At 35.1% G+C, this 20,095-nt stretch overlaps 2 protein-coding genes across 2 annotated transcripts; both read right to left on the bottom strand.

Moving 5' to 3' along the window:
• On the bottom strand, positions 1 to 486 carry LOC142606345 (uncharacterized). Its single transcript, XM_075777711.1, has one exon. It carries the CDS (start codon positions 484 to 486, stop codon positions 1 to 3), a length of 486 nt encoding a protein of 161 aa, XP_075633826.1.
• Positions 487 to 4,790: 4,304 nt separating this feature from the next.
• Positions 4,791 to 10,663, bottom strand: LOC142608005 (cell division cycle protein 48 homolog). Its single transcript, XM_075779704.1, has 9 exons — positions 10,520 to 10,663; positions 10,229 to 10,394; positions 9,272 to 9,500; positions 7,672 to 8,438; positions 7,240 to 7,461; positions 6,977 to 7,048; positions 6,601 to 6,882; positions 5,968 to 6,327; positions 4,791 to 5,343 (listed from the first exon to the last, which is right to left on the bottom strand). The coding sequence occupies exons 1-9, from the start codon at positions 10,546 to 10,548 to the stop codon at positions 5,047 to 5,049; spliced, it is 2,424 nt and encodes an 807-aa protein (XP_075635819.1). The 5' UTR covers positions 10,549 to 10,663; the 3' UTR covers positions 4,791 to 5,046.
• Positions 10,664 to 20,095: the final 9,432 nt, after the last annotated feature.

Here is a 20,095-nt window from a genome sequence, read left to right on the forward strand (position 1 = left end):
CTAGCTAGCATTCAACTCGAGACACTGTAGCTTCTTTTCAAGTTTCGAAATCTGTCTTCCCACGTGGCCAAATTCTAGCTTGTTCCAAGTTGTCAATCGCTCACGGCAACTGTCAAGGCAGTTCATAATTTGAGCGTCGTCAGGTTTGAAGAGGCCATCTTGCCATGCTTCTTGGACGACCTCAGCACAACAAGGATCACGCAACCACATCACTTCAAAGTGGAACAGCTGGCCCAAAGGACGTGGTCTGGCAATGGGTGGACGGAAGCGAATAGAGAGTAGGGAGTGATCCGAGGTGGACATTGGAATATGATGAACAGTAGTGCCAGGGAAGAGAGAACACCAACCAGCAGTAGCTAGTGCTCGGTCTAATCTGATGTGAATGTGACCTTCTATAGGATGATTTCTTGACCAGGCGAAATGAGACCCAATATAACCAAGGTCGAGGAAGCAGCAATGGTGGATAATTGTGCGGAAGCGATCCATCTATCTAGCTGGCCTTAAAGCACCACCTAGTTTCTCTGAGCGTTTAACTATTTCATTGTAGTCCCCCACGTAGAGCCAAGGGAGGGTGTTGTATCGGCCCAAGGATTCAAGTAGGGTCCAGGTTTCTTCTCGTTTGCTTGTATCAGGTTGTCCATAGAAGCCAGTGAGCCTCCATGTCAGTCCTGTAGTTTCACATATAACATGGGTGTCAATAAACCAATGAGAAAATTTTTTGACATATACCTTTGCATCAAGTTTCCAAAGAAGTGCAAGACTGCCACTTGAGCCTTTGGAGGAGACTGCAATACCCTGATTATAAGCCCAGCCCTATTTCTTAGCATTCAACTGATCGGTGGTGAGTTTTGTCTCCATGAGGAAGACACATATGGGATCTTCTTTGTTCAATGCTCGTAGAAGAGCATTAACTGTCCGAGGGTTCCCAATCCCCCGGCAGTTCCAACTGAGGATACTTATTGTGTCCGGCAGTGCTGCATAGCAAACACCGCCGATCCCAGGTTTTCTACAAAAAGTTTGCTGAGTGTTTTTGTCTCCGCATCTAAGCATAGTTTCTTGTTAAGAGAGTTGCTATCCAGAGTTGTTGTTTCAAAGTTTTTACGTTTGAGGTCTTTTGTATGCACGTCATGGGTTTGTAAGGGTAGTGTATTGGGTGGTGGGACAAGTCTTTTCCAAGTTTTTAGCTTTGGCTCATTTATTAGTGCTGAAATGGAGGAGGGCAAATTTTCTATAGTTATCATGGGGTCTAACATGTTGGAATAGTTAAAAGAATGGTTTTTGGAATTATGCATGTGTTCAAGTATGGCTTTATTTGGTGTAATTGATGGGAGTGAATATGGGTGTATGATGTTATCATCTTGCGTAATGTCTGGGGTTGTGTCGCTTGAATTTCGTGTAGGTGGGGTATTCAATGCTTGTTCAATCACATTAATGTGAGCGTTGAAAAGATTCGGGTTTGAAAGGATATCCGTTGAATTCAGGGCATCATTATGATTTACCGGGTATTGCGGGGTTTCCATTTTCGGCGTCGAAGTTGCCTTGTGAGGAGGTGGCATGGGTGTATTGATCGAGAAAGTGGGTTGTTTCGGTGGTGGGGAAGGTGGGGTATTTTGTGGCGGCAAACAGGGAGGGGCATATTGTGGCGGTGGACAAGGTGGGGTGTGTTGTGGTAAGGGTGCTGGGCCGGGAGTACGAGGAGGTTTAGTGGATGGCGGGGTTTTATTTGTCACAAGTTAAGGTTCTGGATGTTTGTCATGGTGGCACGTAGCCAGGGCCCATATTGCTGGTTGTCTGTGCTTGAAGTACCGGAGTTGTTGGTCAAGAGCTGGCAGTCTCGCTCGTCATGATTTAACAGGCCGCATTCGTAGCAATAGATGGGTAGTCTTTTGTATTGGAATGAGATCCATTGTGGGTCCTGGTCCCCTACATTCATGAAGCGTCCACGACAGAAAGGTTTAGAGATGTCGATGTTGACTCGTACTCGGATATATCGGCCTCAACACTCACCAGTAGAGGAAACATCAACTTGTTCAAGTGTACCAAGCGTGGTTCTGATGACTTCTGCGTTTGCTCGGTTCATATGCCGGAGAGAAAGGCCGTGGATTTGTATCCAGAAAGAAGCGTTGGTGAAAGTGGCGTCATCCACTGATTCTTCCTCCTTAGGTTTATATAGCCCGATCAAATATTTGTCAAATGACCAAGGTCCCTGTGCAAGGATTTTCATTGGATCAGTCTCATATTCAAAGAGTATTAACACTGTGTTGAGACCAAGGTCACGGACCTCAAAGTTTTGGACAGAGCGCCACATGCTCTGGAGTGTGCATGATAAGGCTTCCATATGGACTCTGTGTTTGGTGAATATTTTTGCCACCAGAACTTTGCTGTTGCTTTCTATCTCAAGGGTGAGGTTGACGAGTTTCTATTCAGTGGAGTGTAATGATAGGCGAGCCCATCTTCTAGTGAGATCGTCCATGGTCAAGTGCAAGAGAATTAGGGGCAAGGGAGACAAGAGAGGGAAGGAGTGGCGTGAAAAGTTTCCACCAAAGTGGGGAAAGGGTGGCCAACACAAAGTGGGCGCTAGGTTTTCATTACCGAGGCTCACAAGAGACAACGAGAGAAAAAGTTTTCCATTAAATAACATTATTTATTATTCAACATAGATACATTATTTCAATTTTTAAATAACATTACACTTTTTCACTTACATGATTTTTAAAAAAAAATTGAATACTGATCACCACGCACTCTTAGTACGATGGTCACTCCACAAGTATAAATGTTTGTGGGGTGTGAGGTGTGGGAGGTAAGGACCGGGTTCAAGTCTCAAGAGGGAGCTTCATACACATATACACTTAAATGCGGTGGTCACTCTACAAGTATAAATGCTTGTGGGGTGTGGAGGATAAAGGCTGGTGTTCAAGTCTCAGGAGGGAGCTTCACACACATATATACTTAGATTAGGCTGGAGTAAAAACTCTATTTTGTATCAAAAAATAATTTAAAAATGTTGTTTAAACATATGTACCAACGAGCGCCTAAACAGCCATTTTGTCCTAATTCATAACCAACCATCAAGCCTAATCCCAATTCACTAACTAGTAGAAAAAATTTTATTTTATTTATAAAAAGCATTCCACTTTAAATACACAGGTGTGGCCTTCCCCTCAGCTAACAAAATAAATAAACCAAATTTCAGCACCACACTAACAAGAACCCAAACCCCCATATCATCGAACACAAAGCCATAGCAAATTTGGAAAAATCGAATCCCTATGAAGCATTTCAACAAGCATTTTATGTGCCACTTGAGAAGTATTAACAAAATTAGTACCTCATAAGAACAAAAGTATTGCCAACGTTCTGGTACAACGAAATTTAAGAGCAAAATCAAAAGAAAATTCTCAAAAACCAACAAAGAAATTAGGGTTTTATTTGATCCTTTCCTTAAAAATCAAAAGATTTAATCCTTTAAGAAACCTTCAGCGGTTGGTAAATGGGGATGCCGACGAGATGATAGTGAAATTATTGGACATAAGGAACTCATTTGAGAAGAACGAAGGAAGGGAATTTGGGTTTTTTAAGAATGCCAGAGAAGATGGTGACGAGGAGCCACTGTTTTTCTTTTTCTTTTTTGCTTTTATGTTTACTTGGTCTACCGGTAATAGGTTTTCATTAAACTTAAATTAATGGTTAAAATTAAAACAACACAATTTTAATGGCTGAGGTTTGTGTGAGTATCATACCTACATACAAACTAGAGAATGACCCAATCTAGTATTTAAATATTGATGTGTAGAAGTTTTTAGACTTAGACCATTCAAAGAACTGATTAAGAGAGAAGTTTAAGGTTTTTAAGGTCGAACCACAATAACGTCATAATTACTTTAATAATTAATTAAAACTTAAACATAGATATTAAATTAATAAAACTAGTAAAATTGACTAATATATCTATATATGTGAGGGAAATTTAATGATTTTCAAGCATGTATTTAATAATTATATAAGAAAGTTAATAAAATAAAATAATAACCACGAAAATATTAAAATTAAAATTTATGATTAATTATTGAAATAAAGTTGAATATCTTTGAAGAATTTTAATTATAAATTTTTTTTTTGCCTTGTAAAAGATGGATAATTTAATTAAGTAGAATAGAATTGTGTTAAGTTTTTTTTTTTTTTTAAATTGCAAGTAAATTTTTTTTTTGGGGGTTATTGTTGAGCATCAACTTGCAAGCTTAGCTGAGTAGTTAAGCTCTAAGCTCTAGCTCCAACTCAGACCGCCGGGTCTGATAACCTTACGTGAAAAAAGCCTGTTACCTTTTCTTTTTTTTAGAGAAACCCGTTAGCTCTTTTTTATAAATCTATACGCTACTATAATAAAGAATGACTCACTTTTCTATATTGTATAAGAAAATCATAGATTACTCCAAAACGGCTATAGATGCATACAAAATTTTTTCCAGGAATTGATGTCCCACAAGAGCTCACACCGAAAAATGAAGAAAAGCCCCCAAAAGAGCCTCAATTCATTACGACTTTTCAAATGTAACATCACTAAATTCACATGATTGAGAGTAATGACAAACTCAGCTGCATCACGCAAGAATACTCAAATTATGCTTAACCCAGAGTTATGGGGTGCACTAGAGTCATAAGACTATCAGATTACGCATTAAGCAATATAAAACTTGGCTCAGTTTATTGAACCAGCCTACCTGAGAGAAAACTCCCATGCTACATCAGAGTTACCTAGAACTAGTATAGTAAAAATAACAATGCATAAATTTGAACATTCGTAGCCAATTAGGCCCATAGATTTCTTTTGTTTTTCCAATTCATCACTTTAAGTTTTCATCCATAAATAACAAAGTTTGAGAACTGAAAACGGGATGTTTAAGTTTAACCCAGTAACCCAGGCCTGGTAAGTACCGAATGGCAAAAGCAGTAATGGCGGACACAAAAGCCCTGCCCCATTGTGACCCAAAAAGGCATACATTAAGTTCAACAGACGTGTCACTGAAGATTTGATAAATATAAAACCTAACTATACAAATCATCTTCATCAGCAGCACCACCAGCAGAAGTTGCAAATGGATCAGATCCAGTGGTGGCCCCAGCACGTGTCTCAGAGAACCTAAATTCACTTCCAAAACCCCTAGACTGCTGCAAGGTCTGAGCAAATGCCTGGTATTTGCGTATATCAGCATCACTAACACTCCTACGGGCAAACTTCATGGACTCCTCAAAATGAGCAGCCCTAATCTCTGCCACTTCATCGTTTTCGTCCTCGTCCATAGCCTCAGGATTCTCGCTTCTCCTCCTCTCCTTCTCTATGTCCTGCAATAATAATAATTTCCAAACTTACAGTCAAATGTATTTTCAATGGGAACACATACAAATATCTACTCCATTTCAAGCAAAGCCTTGCGAAGGTATATTATAATATCATTGCAATTTCGGTTCCATAATGCAAAGGGGCTATCTTGGTTGATAATTGGGTCCACTGTGTTTGAACAGATTCCCTTTTTCACAAGAGCATTGTTTCAGTCCTCTTGAGACTATCGCAACCCCCACCCTTTTGCCCCAACAAATAAAAAGGAACCACAATAAACATACTTAAAAGAAAGGGAAAAAAAGGAAGGCTGAAACCCCAGACCCCCACCAGGAAGGGTGGAGATATCCCACTTCCGCCATGAACACTAATGGTGCTCAATTGCCTATCTTCAAGGAACTAAAAGGACCATCACAATTCAAAATGCATTCCAAAAAAGCCTACAGATGCAAAATGCTAATAAAGCACAGTTAGTACAGAAACAAGATGGGTGATTTTTTTTCCTTTTCATCAGTAAGATGAGTGAAAGTATCAAGTCATCCAAAATATATGCATGCAGGTGAATGATTTTTCCAGGTACTCAAAGGCAATCATGTAAAGTTAGATCAAGGAAAAGGCAAAAAGAATACCTTTTCTATGTTCTCTCTTATAGCATACTTGCATGCTCGCTGGCAAATTTCTGTGATGTCAGCTCCACTGAAGCCTTGAGTATATTTGGCCAGTGCTCTCAAATCGACATCTTTTGAGACAGGTGATTTTCTCAAGCAGGATTTAAAGATTTGAAAACGTGACTCCTCATCAGGGAGAGGAATATAAATCAACTGATCAAGACGACCGGGCCTCAGAAGTGCTGGGTCAATTATGTCAGGTCTGTTGGTAGCCCCAATTATGAACACGGTCTTCTTTGCAGACATGCCATCCATTTCAGTAAGAAGCTGGTTCAGAACCCGATCAGCAGCACCACCTGCATCCCCAACACTGCTTCCTCTCTGCAACAACAATTAAGATATTACATGTAAAATGAGAGACCATCGATAAACAGGATTTAATTATGTAACCCACACAATGTAAAATATCAACAACTCAGCCCAATTCAGAGCCAAAGTTCTAATCCAACTTTATCTGTATACAGTTATGCATGAATTCCCTGTAAGCTATACAATTCAAAGTTTCGAATGACAGTTCACAGCAAGACCAGGCCAGAATTATACTTTTTCTTCTTTATGTGAGGAGATTTTATACACTAAAAAAACTTAACCAACCTGGGTAGCAATGGAGTCAAGCTCATCAAAGAAAAGGACACATGGGGCAGATTGTCGAGCCTTGTCAAAAATTTCTCGAACATTGGCTTCACTCTCACCAAACCACATTGTAAGCAGCTCAGGGCCCTTGACACTGATGAAGTTCGCTTGACATTCATTTGCAATTGCCTTGGCCAATAGAGTCTTCCCACATCCAGGGGGACCATAGAAAAGGACCCCTTTTGAAGGTGACATTCCGAATTTCTCAAACTTCTCTGGGTGCTCCACAGGATACTGTACAGTCTGTGATAAAGAGAAGGCAAAAACAAAGTCTCAGCTATAACCTAGTGAAGCATCACAAAAAATACACTGAAACCAATTTAGCAAATATAATTACCTCTTGAAGTTCCCGCTTAACATTCTCAAGGCCTCCAATGTCTTCCCAGCCGACATTGGGCACTTCAACAACCTGTTCATCAAAAATCAATCAATTCAAAAACGATTGAATATGAGATTTATTATACATACATACATATATATATATATGTATATATATATAGGTAATATGAGATTTATATATCTGTACAACATAATCATCTGCCACCTAATAAAAGATCTCACCTGGGAAAAAAAAAAGATAATAATTATAAAAATACTCACAGTTTCACGTAAAGCAGATGGGTTGCTGGTTCCAAGAGCAGTCTGGAAGTGCTCATTGGTAACAGCCATGGAACTAAGTATCTCAGCATCAATAGTTTCATCTTCCAAGTCAATCACATCCATCTTCTCCCTAATGCATTGCAGTGCAGCCTCAGTGCAGAGAGCAGCAAGATCAGCACCAACATAACCATGGGTATCTTTTGAAATTCTTTCCAAATCAACCTGGAGGGGGTAGATAATTTAATATCAATAGATAAGCAAACAGGAAGACAAGAGTTGGAAATTTTTTTAATAAAAATTCAAGCAAATGCTGAGCTCATATATGCAGATTCTGCACAATTGTATTTGTATCCATACCCAAATCCACCAGAACCTACTCTATCCAATACATGTCGTAAGCTTAATAACAAAGGTTAAAGGGGGCGAGCTTACCTCTTCAGAGAGCTTCATGTTCTTGGTATGGATGCGAAGAACTTCAAGGCGCCCAATCTCATCTGGAACACCAATGTCTATTTCCCTATCAAAACGACCAAATCTTCTCAAAGCTGGGTCAATGCTGTTTGGACGATTCGTAGCCCCCATGACAATGACATGGGCCCGAGATTTCAGCCCATCCATAAGAGTCAAAAGCTGTGAAACAATCCTCCTTTCAACTTCACCATGAGTCTTCTCCCTCTTAGGAGCAATAGAATCGAGCTCATCAATAAAAATGATGGATGGAGCATTCTTTTCAGCTTCTTCAAATGCCTTCCGGAGATTACTTTCACTCTCCCCAGCCAATTTGGACATAATCTCTGGCCCATTAATACAGAAAAAGAAAGCTCCAGTTTCATTAGCCACAGCTCTAGCTATCAATGTCTTTCCAGAACCTGGGGGTCCATAAAGCAAAATGCCCTTAGGTGGTTTCACACCAATTGATTTAAAAAGCTGAGGGTGCCTTAGAGGCAGCTCCACTAACTCACGAATCTGAGCCATCTGCTTTCTAACACCACCCACATCATCATAACCAACTTCATCCAACCTATCCTCATCCTCCCTTCTGACAGGTTCACCCTCACAGAAGATTTCTGTGTCTGGGGCAACCACACAATACTCCCCTGGGTCAGTTTCAATAACCTTGAACTCTACACTTCTCATCCCTCCCCTGACAAGGAATAGATCTCCCTTCCTTACAGGGCGATAAGCCTCCAAGAAATAAGCTGCAAACCCATCCAACACAGAGAAAATTAAGAAACAGTATCATATAAAATCAAAAAAGGATTAAATCAACAATTAAGTATGAAATCTCACCCATAAATGCAGTCATAAGGAGAGAGTTCCTCAATAATACATATCCAAATGTCATACATTTAAAAAAAAAAGCATGGGCAGTCTCAAAGTGATTAAAATTATCATGGTCAGTGTTTCAATGTTTCTACCAAAATCAGGATATTTTCACATAGGGATCAAACCAAGTCCATTTGAGATGAATTACAACCAACATACGTTCATATAGGATGAGTCACTATAGAATCAAGAGAAAATAAGATGAAACAAAAACTCTATGCTAAATGTTGAACACCATAATCCAACAAATTTTCCAAGAAATTCTGGAGGAAACTACCACCAAAAGAAAGCAAGGGAAGAAGTAACAGCCACAATTTAAGGCAAAGCTTTTACTTTACAATCTATATATAGTATAAACAATAATAAAAAAATTTAAATGGCGTTGCAGTGGAAGACATTTAGAGGCAGACAATCTCTTTCTTTATGGGTAAGAGAGAGAGAGAGAGAGAGAGATTGGGATAACCTGATTAAAATACGCACAGATAAATGTACAAGCAAAAAAAAAAAATGTAATATAACTTCATGACTACCCAAAAAATAAAAAATCACAGTAATTTATAAAAAAAGTTAAATGACTATGAAAGAGAAGATAGCAACAGAAAAAGACCAGTACACTTTCCTCATTGAAATAAAGGACCCTAAAAAACACTGACAAACACGTCAAATGACAAACAATACTTGCACAAGGCAGGTTTTAGAAACTCACGTTTCAAGTATGCGTCAAATAGATTGCCAGTAACACCTTCTATAGTATCATCAACAGGCAGTATGTGGACACGCTTCCCATACTTAACATCAGGGCACTGGTGTACAGATACAACATCCCCAAGCCGAACCCTCAGATTTGATCTAACAACCTTGTTCATCCTAATCTTTGGCTCCTCACATGTTTCATCAGCAAGAGCAATGCAGACTGTATCCTTTCGTTTCTTGCCCTGCGATCCAATTCACCAAATATAAATAAAACAGAGCACAATAAACCAAAAACATCGTAAAACATAGACTGCCAGGAGCTCAACCAAAAACGATTTCCATCCATTAGGTATCACAAACACCATATTTATACATTTTAGAGAAACAGATACCCAAGCATACACAACAGAATGAGCACAACAATTATTAAAGTGCAAAACCCAAGTTTCAGACACTTAGTCCACTGGAATCGGAGCTGAATAGTCTGATTCAGTAACATTCAATGCTAACACACACCATCATGGGGCAATTAAAGCATCCATTGCAATACCCAGATACGGCTCGTAATCATTAACTCCAAACTTTGGCCAAATAAATAAAGTACTCAAATATTCCCAAACACTCGTAACAATAAAAAAAAAGGTAAGCCTTAGCCTAACCTGAACACAAAACATTAACACACTCGCTCACAGCTAGTCAGCTTCTCAAAGCACAGCATAACCCCCAAAACCCACTCACAAAACTCATTGAAACAAAACAATATCCAAACTTTTTAGAACCCAAACTAAAAGGCTTAACTTTATCACACCAAACCCGCAAACACAAACCTCTAAAATTCCACACCCAAAACGCACAACAACACAAACAACAATTCACAAACCCAAACTTCAGGAACAAAATTTAGCAATAAAAACAAATTAACAGCCACAAAAAAAAAAAAAAACCTAAATTCCCAAATTAAATCTGATACCTTGATAAGAATCGTGTCGCCACGGAAAAGCTGGAGCTTTTCCATGGTGTCAGGGTGCAAAGCGACAACGGAGTTGTCGTCGTTGACCGCCTCGTCAACGACAAGCCGATTCGGCGACTTCTTCCTCTCCAGAATCGCCGTCGAGAAGTCCTTCTTCCCCAATTTCCTGAAGAAAAAAAAAATCACAACCACCACACCAAACCAAACCAAACAAGAATTAAACACTGAATTCGCAGAATTAGGATTCAAAAAGAGAAGGTAACGAATTGAGAAGATAACGAGTTGACTCACGGGTCGGACGATTCGCCCTGGTGCGCCATTGGGTTTAGGATCGGAGAAAGCAAAGCAAAGCGAAGCGAAGAGAGAGATGAGAGAGTAAATTAAGGGATGAGAGAGAGTTGGATGAGTGTATTTATAGGAGGGCCTGGGCTCGACTTGTTTGCCAAGAAAGTTTTGGTGGTGTTTGGTTGCGAGTATAACTGGGAATACAAATCCTATTCTGATTTGGAAAGTGAAGCTTTGGGCCTATGACATGGTAGTGTTCTATTTTGGGCTAAGTAATAATAAGAGCCCAGGTGCGACCAAATAAGTATCATCTCTCATTGGTTGTTGTTATTATCTTTATCATTAATGAAAAAGACAATTTTTAAGCTGCTTTGAAAATCTAATCTAGATTTTTGAGATATTTTTCAACTACAGAATCTCAATTACATTCCATTATGAAACTCTAATAAAGTTTTATTAAGAATTGAAACTTTGTTTAAGGATATAATAATAATTATTATTATTATTATAAATTGTTCATTCGTGAGGCCGAACTAAAACAAAACAAAACAAAATTCTTCTAAAAACAGAAATAAAAATGTTGCTGATAGATTTATACGATTGTTAATTGTCTTTTATGTTGATCAACTAATAAGTAGGTAACAAACTACAATGTCACCTAACCGGTTATCAAATTTTAATCTAAAATTGTTTGCTATAAATTGTGTATATGGGATTGGAAGCTTTCCTTTGACTTCACTTAAATTTTCTTCTTCATCATGGTTGTCATTATCATCATCATTATCATCATATATATATATAATATTTAAGGCAAATTATTTTTTTTTAATTAGATGCAAATTTTGACAATAACAAAGTTTAGCTATAAGATTAATTATAGCCTAAAACTATATCCGTACTTAATATCTTTTTTATTAGGGTTGAATTTTGACAAATTCACCATTGGATTACATCTTTTTCTTATATTGTCCATGCTTGCAAAATTTTAAGAAAATTAAATATCAATAGCTACGTCATCAATAAATTGTAAATTGCAAGTTTTTGTAGTTTAAAATTATGCATAAAATATAAGTTTATAAATCATATAATAAACAATATCTGATTGTCACAAAATTTGATATGTGTATTAAGAGTATAAAAAATATGCAATTCAATAATTAAAATTTTAAAATATGTAGTAACATTTATTAAGGTTGTAGCTTTAGGCTACAACAAATTTTGTAACTAAATTTTGTCATTTTGACAGATCTATCGTTGAATTACATTATCTTTTTACATTCTTTATAGGACAAAATTTAGCTATAAAATTGGTTGCAGCCTTAAACTACAACCTTACTCAATATCTTTTTATTGGAGATGAATTTTAACAAATTCATTATTGGATTACAACTTATTATTATTTCCTTCATGCTTGCAAAATTTCAAGAAAATTAAAGATCAATAGTTATGTCATCAATAAATTGTTTAAATTGCAAGTTTTTGTAGTTTAAAATTATAAATAAAATATAAACTTATATATTTTATATAGTAAATAATATTTGATTGACACAAAATTTGACATGTGTATTAAGAGCGTAAAGAACATGCAATTCAACGGTTAGATTTTCAAAATATGCAATAATATTTGTACTTACTAAATTTTGTCCTTTATACTTACAAAAACTCAATTATAATTTTTTTTAAGAGTAAACTTATGCATGTGTGTGTGTTTTGTATATGTAAGGTCACAATTTAGTATCTAGGTCCAAAAGAAGGAAGGGAATAGGCCTAAGAAGCTCAATACAATGAATTTATAGAGAATGAGTTAGAAATATAGATTTTAATGAGTTTAGATAACAATTACAGTAAGCCAAGATCACAGTATGATGAAGATAGAATAGTTTGTATAGTGAAAATTGTCCTCAGACTCAAGCCGAGGAAATTGATGCTTATCTTTCTTTCTCTTAAAGACAGATTACAGATATTGTTCTTGAGTTTACAATGTTTTCTTTTCTTTTTTCTCCAATCCCCTTTCCTGAGTGTTTCTTCCGCCTTTTATACCATTCTTACTCCTCTCTCTACTCTCCACGTATGAATCAGATTATTGGTCTAGATCCTCGTTTGGATACTTGTCCCATCAACACCTTCTTGAAGCTTTTGGAGATAGCTGTAAGGCTGAACACTGTTACTCAGACATCACTTCCTCATTAATGTGCAGGCAGATAGCTGCAGGCAGCAACTTTCTCTTAGATATTTCACATTCTTTCCCTATCCTGTTCTTTTTTTAATGTGTATCTTTACCTATAGAATCTCCTAAAACATTATTTATGAGCAGCAAACCGCACCTTCCGACCTTAGCTTTGCACAGTCGAGGCAGTATTCCTCCTCGGACAACCTTCTCGGATGACCTTGACCACATTTTACCTCTTAAGAAGATAGCTTCTCGTCCTCAGACTACTTAATGTCCTCAAACTGGGTCTCTGGCCCAACAGATACATAGATATGTATTCCTGGGCCTATCATCGCTATAGTGTATATATATATAAAGCCAAAATTTAGATAAAATTTAATTAGATTTTAAATTTTGATTTCAATTATTGTTTAATTTTATGCCACAAGTCTCGTTCAAATTTTTTAATTTATTTTTGTGCTAAATGAGTTAATGTAGTGCAAAAGAAAAAAAATTTAATATAAATCAACATTAAAAAAAACCTAGTAAAAAAGAAAAATAAAAGGAAGAGATAGTAAACTCGTGTGTATATAAGTTTGAACAACATTTCTATTCATGCTTCTTCTAATTGAAACAAACCTTTCATCCTCAACTGATTCTTAGCACTCATTGATGTTATCTCTGTTAGGCCCAGAGCCAAACTCATACAAGTTCATTAATATTGGTTTTTAAGGACCCTGCTTCACATGGTATAATATGAGAGAGGGTGAGTTTGTGAGCATGTTGTTTATGAATAGTTAGATTGTGAGTTGGTAACCATTGAGTGGCTCTCATGTAAGGGTGTTCACCAAATCGCAAAAATCGCCTGCAAAATGACATAACCACATCGCAAGTAACAGTGCATTGCACCACATGATGCAATGTAGTTTGAGAGTTTTATAATAAGAAAACCGAACCACACTGCACACTCTATATATTAATATATTATTTTTTTAATATCAAATATATTATTAATAGTTTAATAACCTTAGTTTTCCAAAAAAAAAAAAAGTTTAATAACCTTAGCAAGTGTTGATTAAGAAAGTTGTTGATACTCATTTTTGCAATACATTTTTCTACAAGCCCGATTCAACCAAGCCCGACTTCCTTATGGGCTCAATTCATGTATTATATTATATTTTATTCTTTTAACCATGGCCCAAGCCCATGCGACTTATTGGGGAAAATTGAGGAAGTATGGTTTGGAGGATATGAGTTAGTTCCTTTCGAACCTTTTGCATGAGCCCAATCCATGCGTGCTACCAAGTGGGCAAGGGACGCTGGTAGCACCTCAGGCTCATGGAGGAGGTTTTGTATCCAAAATTTTCACCCCAAAACAGTTTTTATGCTTCGGGTGACTGTGACCCAAAGTTTCTGCCCAAACCCTTTTTTTTTTCCTTTAAACATAGTTAGCTTCCATTGACCAACTCCATTTGCTAGCCCTCACTTAGGTGAGCCTCCCAATGGTCTGAAATTTCTGACCAAAGGCAACCAATTAAAGAAAACCCACTTTATTTCCAAAATCATGCTAAAAACATACCAAGCTCTTCCCTAAACAAAAGTAATCTAAGCCAAAACACTAAAATAGTATCATAGAGAATAAAAGCCTCTTCCACTACTCAAAAACCAGTCAAGGGCAACACCCCAAACTCTATATGAAACTCTCTCTTCAGTTCATAAAAAAACTAACCACATTCTACCTAGAGACTTGAAACTTCAGAGCAAAAGCTCATTCATCCAGTCAACAATCTCACAATTTCGAACCATAGGGGTGGAAATATGGGTACAGGGGAACCTTCCCTCTCTTCCTCACAACCTCTCTCAATTTCCTCTTCTCGGTGACTGTGGATCGAAGTTTCAGACCTGTTGAACCACGTTTTCCTCATTGAACTGAAACTTGAGAGCAAAAACCCACAGAGTCAAGAAACATTCTCACAATTCTGAACCTTAAGAGTGGAAATATGAGTACCGGGGAACCTTCCCTCTCTTCCTTACAACTTCTCTTATTTTCCTTTTCTTGGTGACTGTGGGTCGAAATTTCAGACTTTTTATATTTTTTATACTTTTTTCTACACTTTTGTTATTAGCATTTTGATTTCTCTCTTGTCAAAGCACCATTAGCCTTTTGTTCATTATACATTTGGAATTTTGGGCTTGATTCTCCACCATAAACACTTCTTAAGAACCCAAGGGGAGATTTGGGTTAATATCACATATATTATTAATAGTTTAATAACTCTAGTTTTCCAGAAAAAAAAAAAAAGTTTAATAATCTTAGCAAGTGTTGATTAGGAAAGTTAGCCCAAAATTAAGAAAAACTAATAATTTAAAACTTGGCTTAAAACAAATGGAAAAATTAGTTTTGGGTTGGGCCGAAAGAGCCCAAATTTTGAATAATATACCTATTTCAAATTGCATCTTATACACCGCATCGCACATGTAACTACAAAAATAAAGTACAGTGCAGTTATGATTTTGGCTAAATCGCATCACAAAATGTGGTATTAAAAATGACCAAAATCTGCACCACACCGCAAACACTCTATGCTCGTGTTTTCAAAATGTTGGTCTATGATACATGGATATAGTCGCTTTGAATCATCTAAGTCTCCTAATTGATCGCGCAAAAGAACCATGTTGTGGATGAAAGGTTTGTTTCGTTTGAAAGTAACATGGACAATCCATGTGGAGTCTGATGACTTATGAGATCATTGTTAAAGGATGGGCAATGAAACATGATGGTTTAAAATTTTCAAACTTGGTCCGGTACTCCGAATCTGTCATTGCCATCAAAAAAGGGTGGGAACGACCCATCAAGCTTCTAGGCGTAGATTTTGTTGTTTGTTGTTTGTCTCTCTCCCATTGAAAGTTAAGATAGTTGTAATTTGTAAATCTAATTATCAATAAGAGAGAAGCTGTTACATCTTTTAGAAATCTATAGTCTAAAAAATGTATAACTTTTACACCAAGTATAATTTAAACACACACACACATATGTGTGTGTGTGTGTAATTGCGATTGTTTTTAATTGTACTCGCATATATATATATACACACACACTAATTTTGATTAAAATTTGAGATTTCAAAAAAAAAAAACATATCTTAAGTTAAAAATGAGCAAAAACAAAACACATTATCATTGAAAATTGTTTTATAAAGCAGCTTCATAAAATCATTCTCTCATAGTTTGTAGGATCCATGCAGCTATGGATGGGTCTCACGAGTTGTGAGAAGAATGACTCAACTCTTAGGGAACCGCTCCTTAACCTACCCCATTGTTGTGAGTTGTGACACCTTGGGCATGGGAAAGAAACTTTAGGAGTAAATGGAAGTACTTTCCAACTTGTTGGGATTCTCCAGATCATGCATTATATTTCAATGCATCCTCATTGGCTCATTGTTAAATGGAAATTCATCAATGACACTTCTAATGAACTAACCAATTTGCCTTTTCAACTTATTTCTTACTTCTTTGCTTCTTCTTCTTCTTCTTTTTTTAGTGCAGCCAGGGTTGGGGCAGAACCGTTTAGTTTGTTTTTATCGCAATTATGAACTAATTTTCAACTGCTAATAAAAAAAATATTGTATTAATTTTCTGTCACAATTTTCTTTTAAAAGAATTAAGTCGTCAAGTATTAAAAGAATTTTTTTTTGAAACAATTCTTCAATTTTTTTTGAAACAATATTAATAGAAGTTTCTAAGAATAATAATTTTGCAAAACTATAGAAGTTTCTAAGAACAATAATTTTGCAAGCTATTATGGTTGGCATGCGTAATGAATATATAGTATTATTATTATGTAGTAGCTATGAGTAAGCTAGCATTGTTTTCCAGAAAAAGGCAATTCATTAGCATTTTTATTGGTAGCAATAATGAAGTTTGTGTTATCCGTAAACCTGGATGTTATAAATCTAATATTGATTTTTTTTCTATTCCAGCAACTGCACATGCATTATGTTTTCGTAGACTAAAAGCAACTACCATAAATATAAATATATTATTATTATTATTATTTGTGATGAAAGCAACTTACAATTACCATTTTAAGTTCATGAAACATCCACTTGCAATTTTTTATTTTATAAATATGCTTGTATTTATGTATGTACTATAATGTACTTTCTCTCTCAACAAAACACATGCTGAAATGGAAGATGTCATCTTGCGTATATATTTGTTAGATTAAATTTTATGATAAATCATATTTTAAGGTGGTCACTAAACTACAAATTGGTCCCTTTAAATTTAGAATGATTTTTTTTTCTTCTAGCAAATCCATACCCTTATATTTATAATCTATCTATCTATTCTTTTGTTTTCCAAACTCAATTTTTTTTTCTAATTTTTAATTTAAATAATTTGTTAAATTTCTCCCAAAATGGCACCATCTGTTGCAAATGTACATGTGAAATTTAATATGAATAAAATTGGATGCAATCCTAAAATTTTAATTAATCAGTGTGCATTTGGGAAGCGCGTTTTGCGCTTCCTAACGACACGTTTTTTGTTTTAGTGGATCCCGTGCACTGTTCACGGGACCTACAAACCTCTTTTTCAACAAAATAAACATTAAAAATGGGTCCCACGGTATTATTCACAAATTTAAAAATTATTTTGCTACAGTATTTTTAGTTTTTAGCAATAAGCAGTATCCAAATAGACACTTAGTCACATGATCATTAGTAATAACCCCAAATTTGGAGGGAGTAAGTTATACTTTAGCATGATCTAAAAAGTATATTAAAATGTATGAGCTATATTTGAAGTATAGTTTAACGAGTGTTTAATTGTGGACTATATATTAAAAGAGAAATTGCTACAAAATTTAGTACAAATTAACCCACTTAAAAACACTTATATTACTATTTTTGTGTGTGTTCTAATAAATATTACTGTTTACTCAAAAAAATGGGATGTTTATTCCACATTGGTTGTGTGTGTCTAGTATCTGCTGTTTATAATCTCAGTCTACAATTACAAATGTTAGACCCTTTTATAGTTGTACTATAGTTAAATAATGTATTATAAATTCGGTTTAAAATACTAATATTACTATTTTCGTATGTGTTATAATAAGTGTTATTGTTTACTAAAAAAAAGGGATGTTTATCCCACATTGGTTATGTGTGTCTAGTGTCCGCTGTTTATAACCCCAGTCTACAACTACAAATGTTGGACCCTTTTGTAGTTGTACTTTGGTTAAATACTGTATTATAAACCCAGTTTAAAACACTAATATTACCATTTTCATGTGTATTTTTATAAAAATTACTGTTTATTAAAAAAAAGTCATTTCTAAATGAGTTTAGTACTAAAGCTAAAAATAATTAACAAAATAAATTATTTGTTTTGATTCATAAAATGTTTATGTAGATATAAATTCAATGTATATTAAACAATATATAAGATACGTTAAATCATGTTAAAATATATACCTACGTTTAAAAGTTTTGTTATGTTTAGTTTGATTCTTGAGAAAATTTGTTGGCTCTGCCTTTGCAACTCAATACCAAAAGAGGACAAGAGGGACTAATAATAAGTCTTAAATCAAGTTTAATAGAGTTTGCAAAAACTCCATTCACCAAGTCAATACTACTTGGGGGCTTGGGGCACATTAACGGATTTGCAGTTTTTTGCACCTTCTTTCACCTATTACCAAAACGTTGATTTGCCAATTTGGTCAAAGATAAAATTAATGTGACAAAAGAATGGTAGCCCACCAAAAGTAAGTTAAGATTCCCTTATCATTAAAATCAATAAAAATAAAAGAAGCAACAAAAACAATATATATATATATATATATATATATATATATATTAGATCTAAAGGAATTCAAACTATGGTTTTTTATTGTCAGTCTAAGATATTAAATTGATTTTTATTGTATTTAAATTTTAAATTCTAAATTTTTTATTTAATAATAATTTTTTTTTATCAAGGTAAGCTAACTAAAAGCTACAAAACAATAACTTTAAAACCAAAATAAAATTTATAATAAATTTCACAATTACTTAGAATTTTAAATTAATTGTAGCTAGATAATAAAATGGTGTTACCCGAGTTGATATAAAAATCAATAATAATCTATTAAGTCAACAGATATGATTTTTGGTGTGTGAAAATTATGGTGTCTTGCACTCTTGCTCAAACAAAAACAGGAATAAAGAAACAACAATGAGCGATCACATCTCATGGTAGACTTTCACAGAAGAAAATGGCTGGTGGTACCTAACATAAATTAATGCATTCAGATACTAAAATTGAAAAAATGCCCCCAAGAACATTGCTCCAACCAATGGGTTGTGTCCTTGTGGGCCTTGTGGCTGTACCTGAAAGTTCAGGCTTCAAGGCTTATCATGATAAAAGCTAAGCTAGTAGGAATTTTTTTATTATAAACTCTTATTAGTATTATATTTCACAAAAAAGAGTAACATTCCTTTGGATTTTGAATAGAAATGTGAAATAATTTGCCCCCACAAATTTATATAAAGAATTCAATAGCTATATATAAAAGGGTGAAAGTGAAGGTATATATTTTTTTTGAAGAAGAAAGTTTGGTTTGAATGTACCATAACCCATGTAAAGTGCTAATATTGTGTAAGAATTAAGATTCTAGACAAATCCCCTAGTCCTATGTAAGCTAAATGGGACACCTTTTCTATAATTATTATACCATTTCCGCGTAAAAAAGTGAAAGTTTGATTTGAATGTATAATTGGATCCCTATTGTATGTCATTAAAACCAAAAAGAACAAAAAAGAAAAGGCAGAGAGAGAGAGAGAGAGAGAAAGAAAGAAAATCTTAAATAAAAAGGAACGAACACTATGCATGTAATCATCTAAAGCACGAAGAGGAGCACTATGATCCCAATTTTGCATCTTGGGAAGCGATGCTTTCGCACCAGAAATCATTACATAGCAAATAATTTTTTTTAAAAATACTATGAGCAACATTTTCACTTTTATTTTTTTTTATTTTTATAATCGAAATTTTTTTTAGTTTTTTTAATGAAAATGTCCATAATTCAAATTCATGGTTTTTAACTATTAATTTTTTTTTATTTATAAAAAGTAACATTACATCTATAATTCTGGGTCTACCATTAAAAGTAGTGTTATGAAAAATGTAGGGTTTATTTGGTAGAATGGTTCAACCCACATTTTCAGTTTATAAACAATTTTACACACATTTTCACACACTCTTTTAACTATACGTATTTTAAAAAACTACAAACAATATTACTTAAACTCCCCTACCAAACAGGCACAATAGTTTTGTAGGCTTATTTTTATTTTTAAGAAACAGAGAGAATCAGAAACATAAGAAAGGAAAAAGACAACATGGAAAAAAAAAAAGGGGGCAAGAGATAATGTTTTATGTTAGTGTTAGAG

This window comes from Castanea sativa, chromosome 8 (assembly GCF_040712315.1).
Source record: "Castanea sativa cultivar Marrone di Chiusa Pesio chromosome 8, ASM4071231v1".
Classification (NCBI taxonomy): Eukaryota; Viridiplantae; Streptophyta; class Magnoliopsida; order Fagales; family Fagaceae; genus Castanea; species Castanea sativa.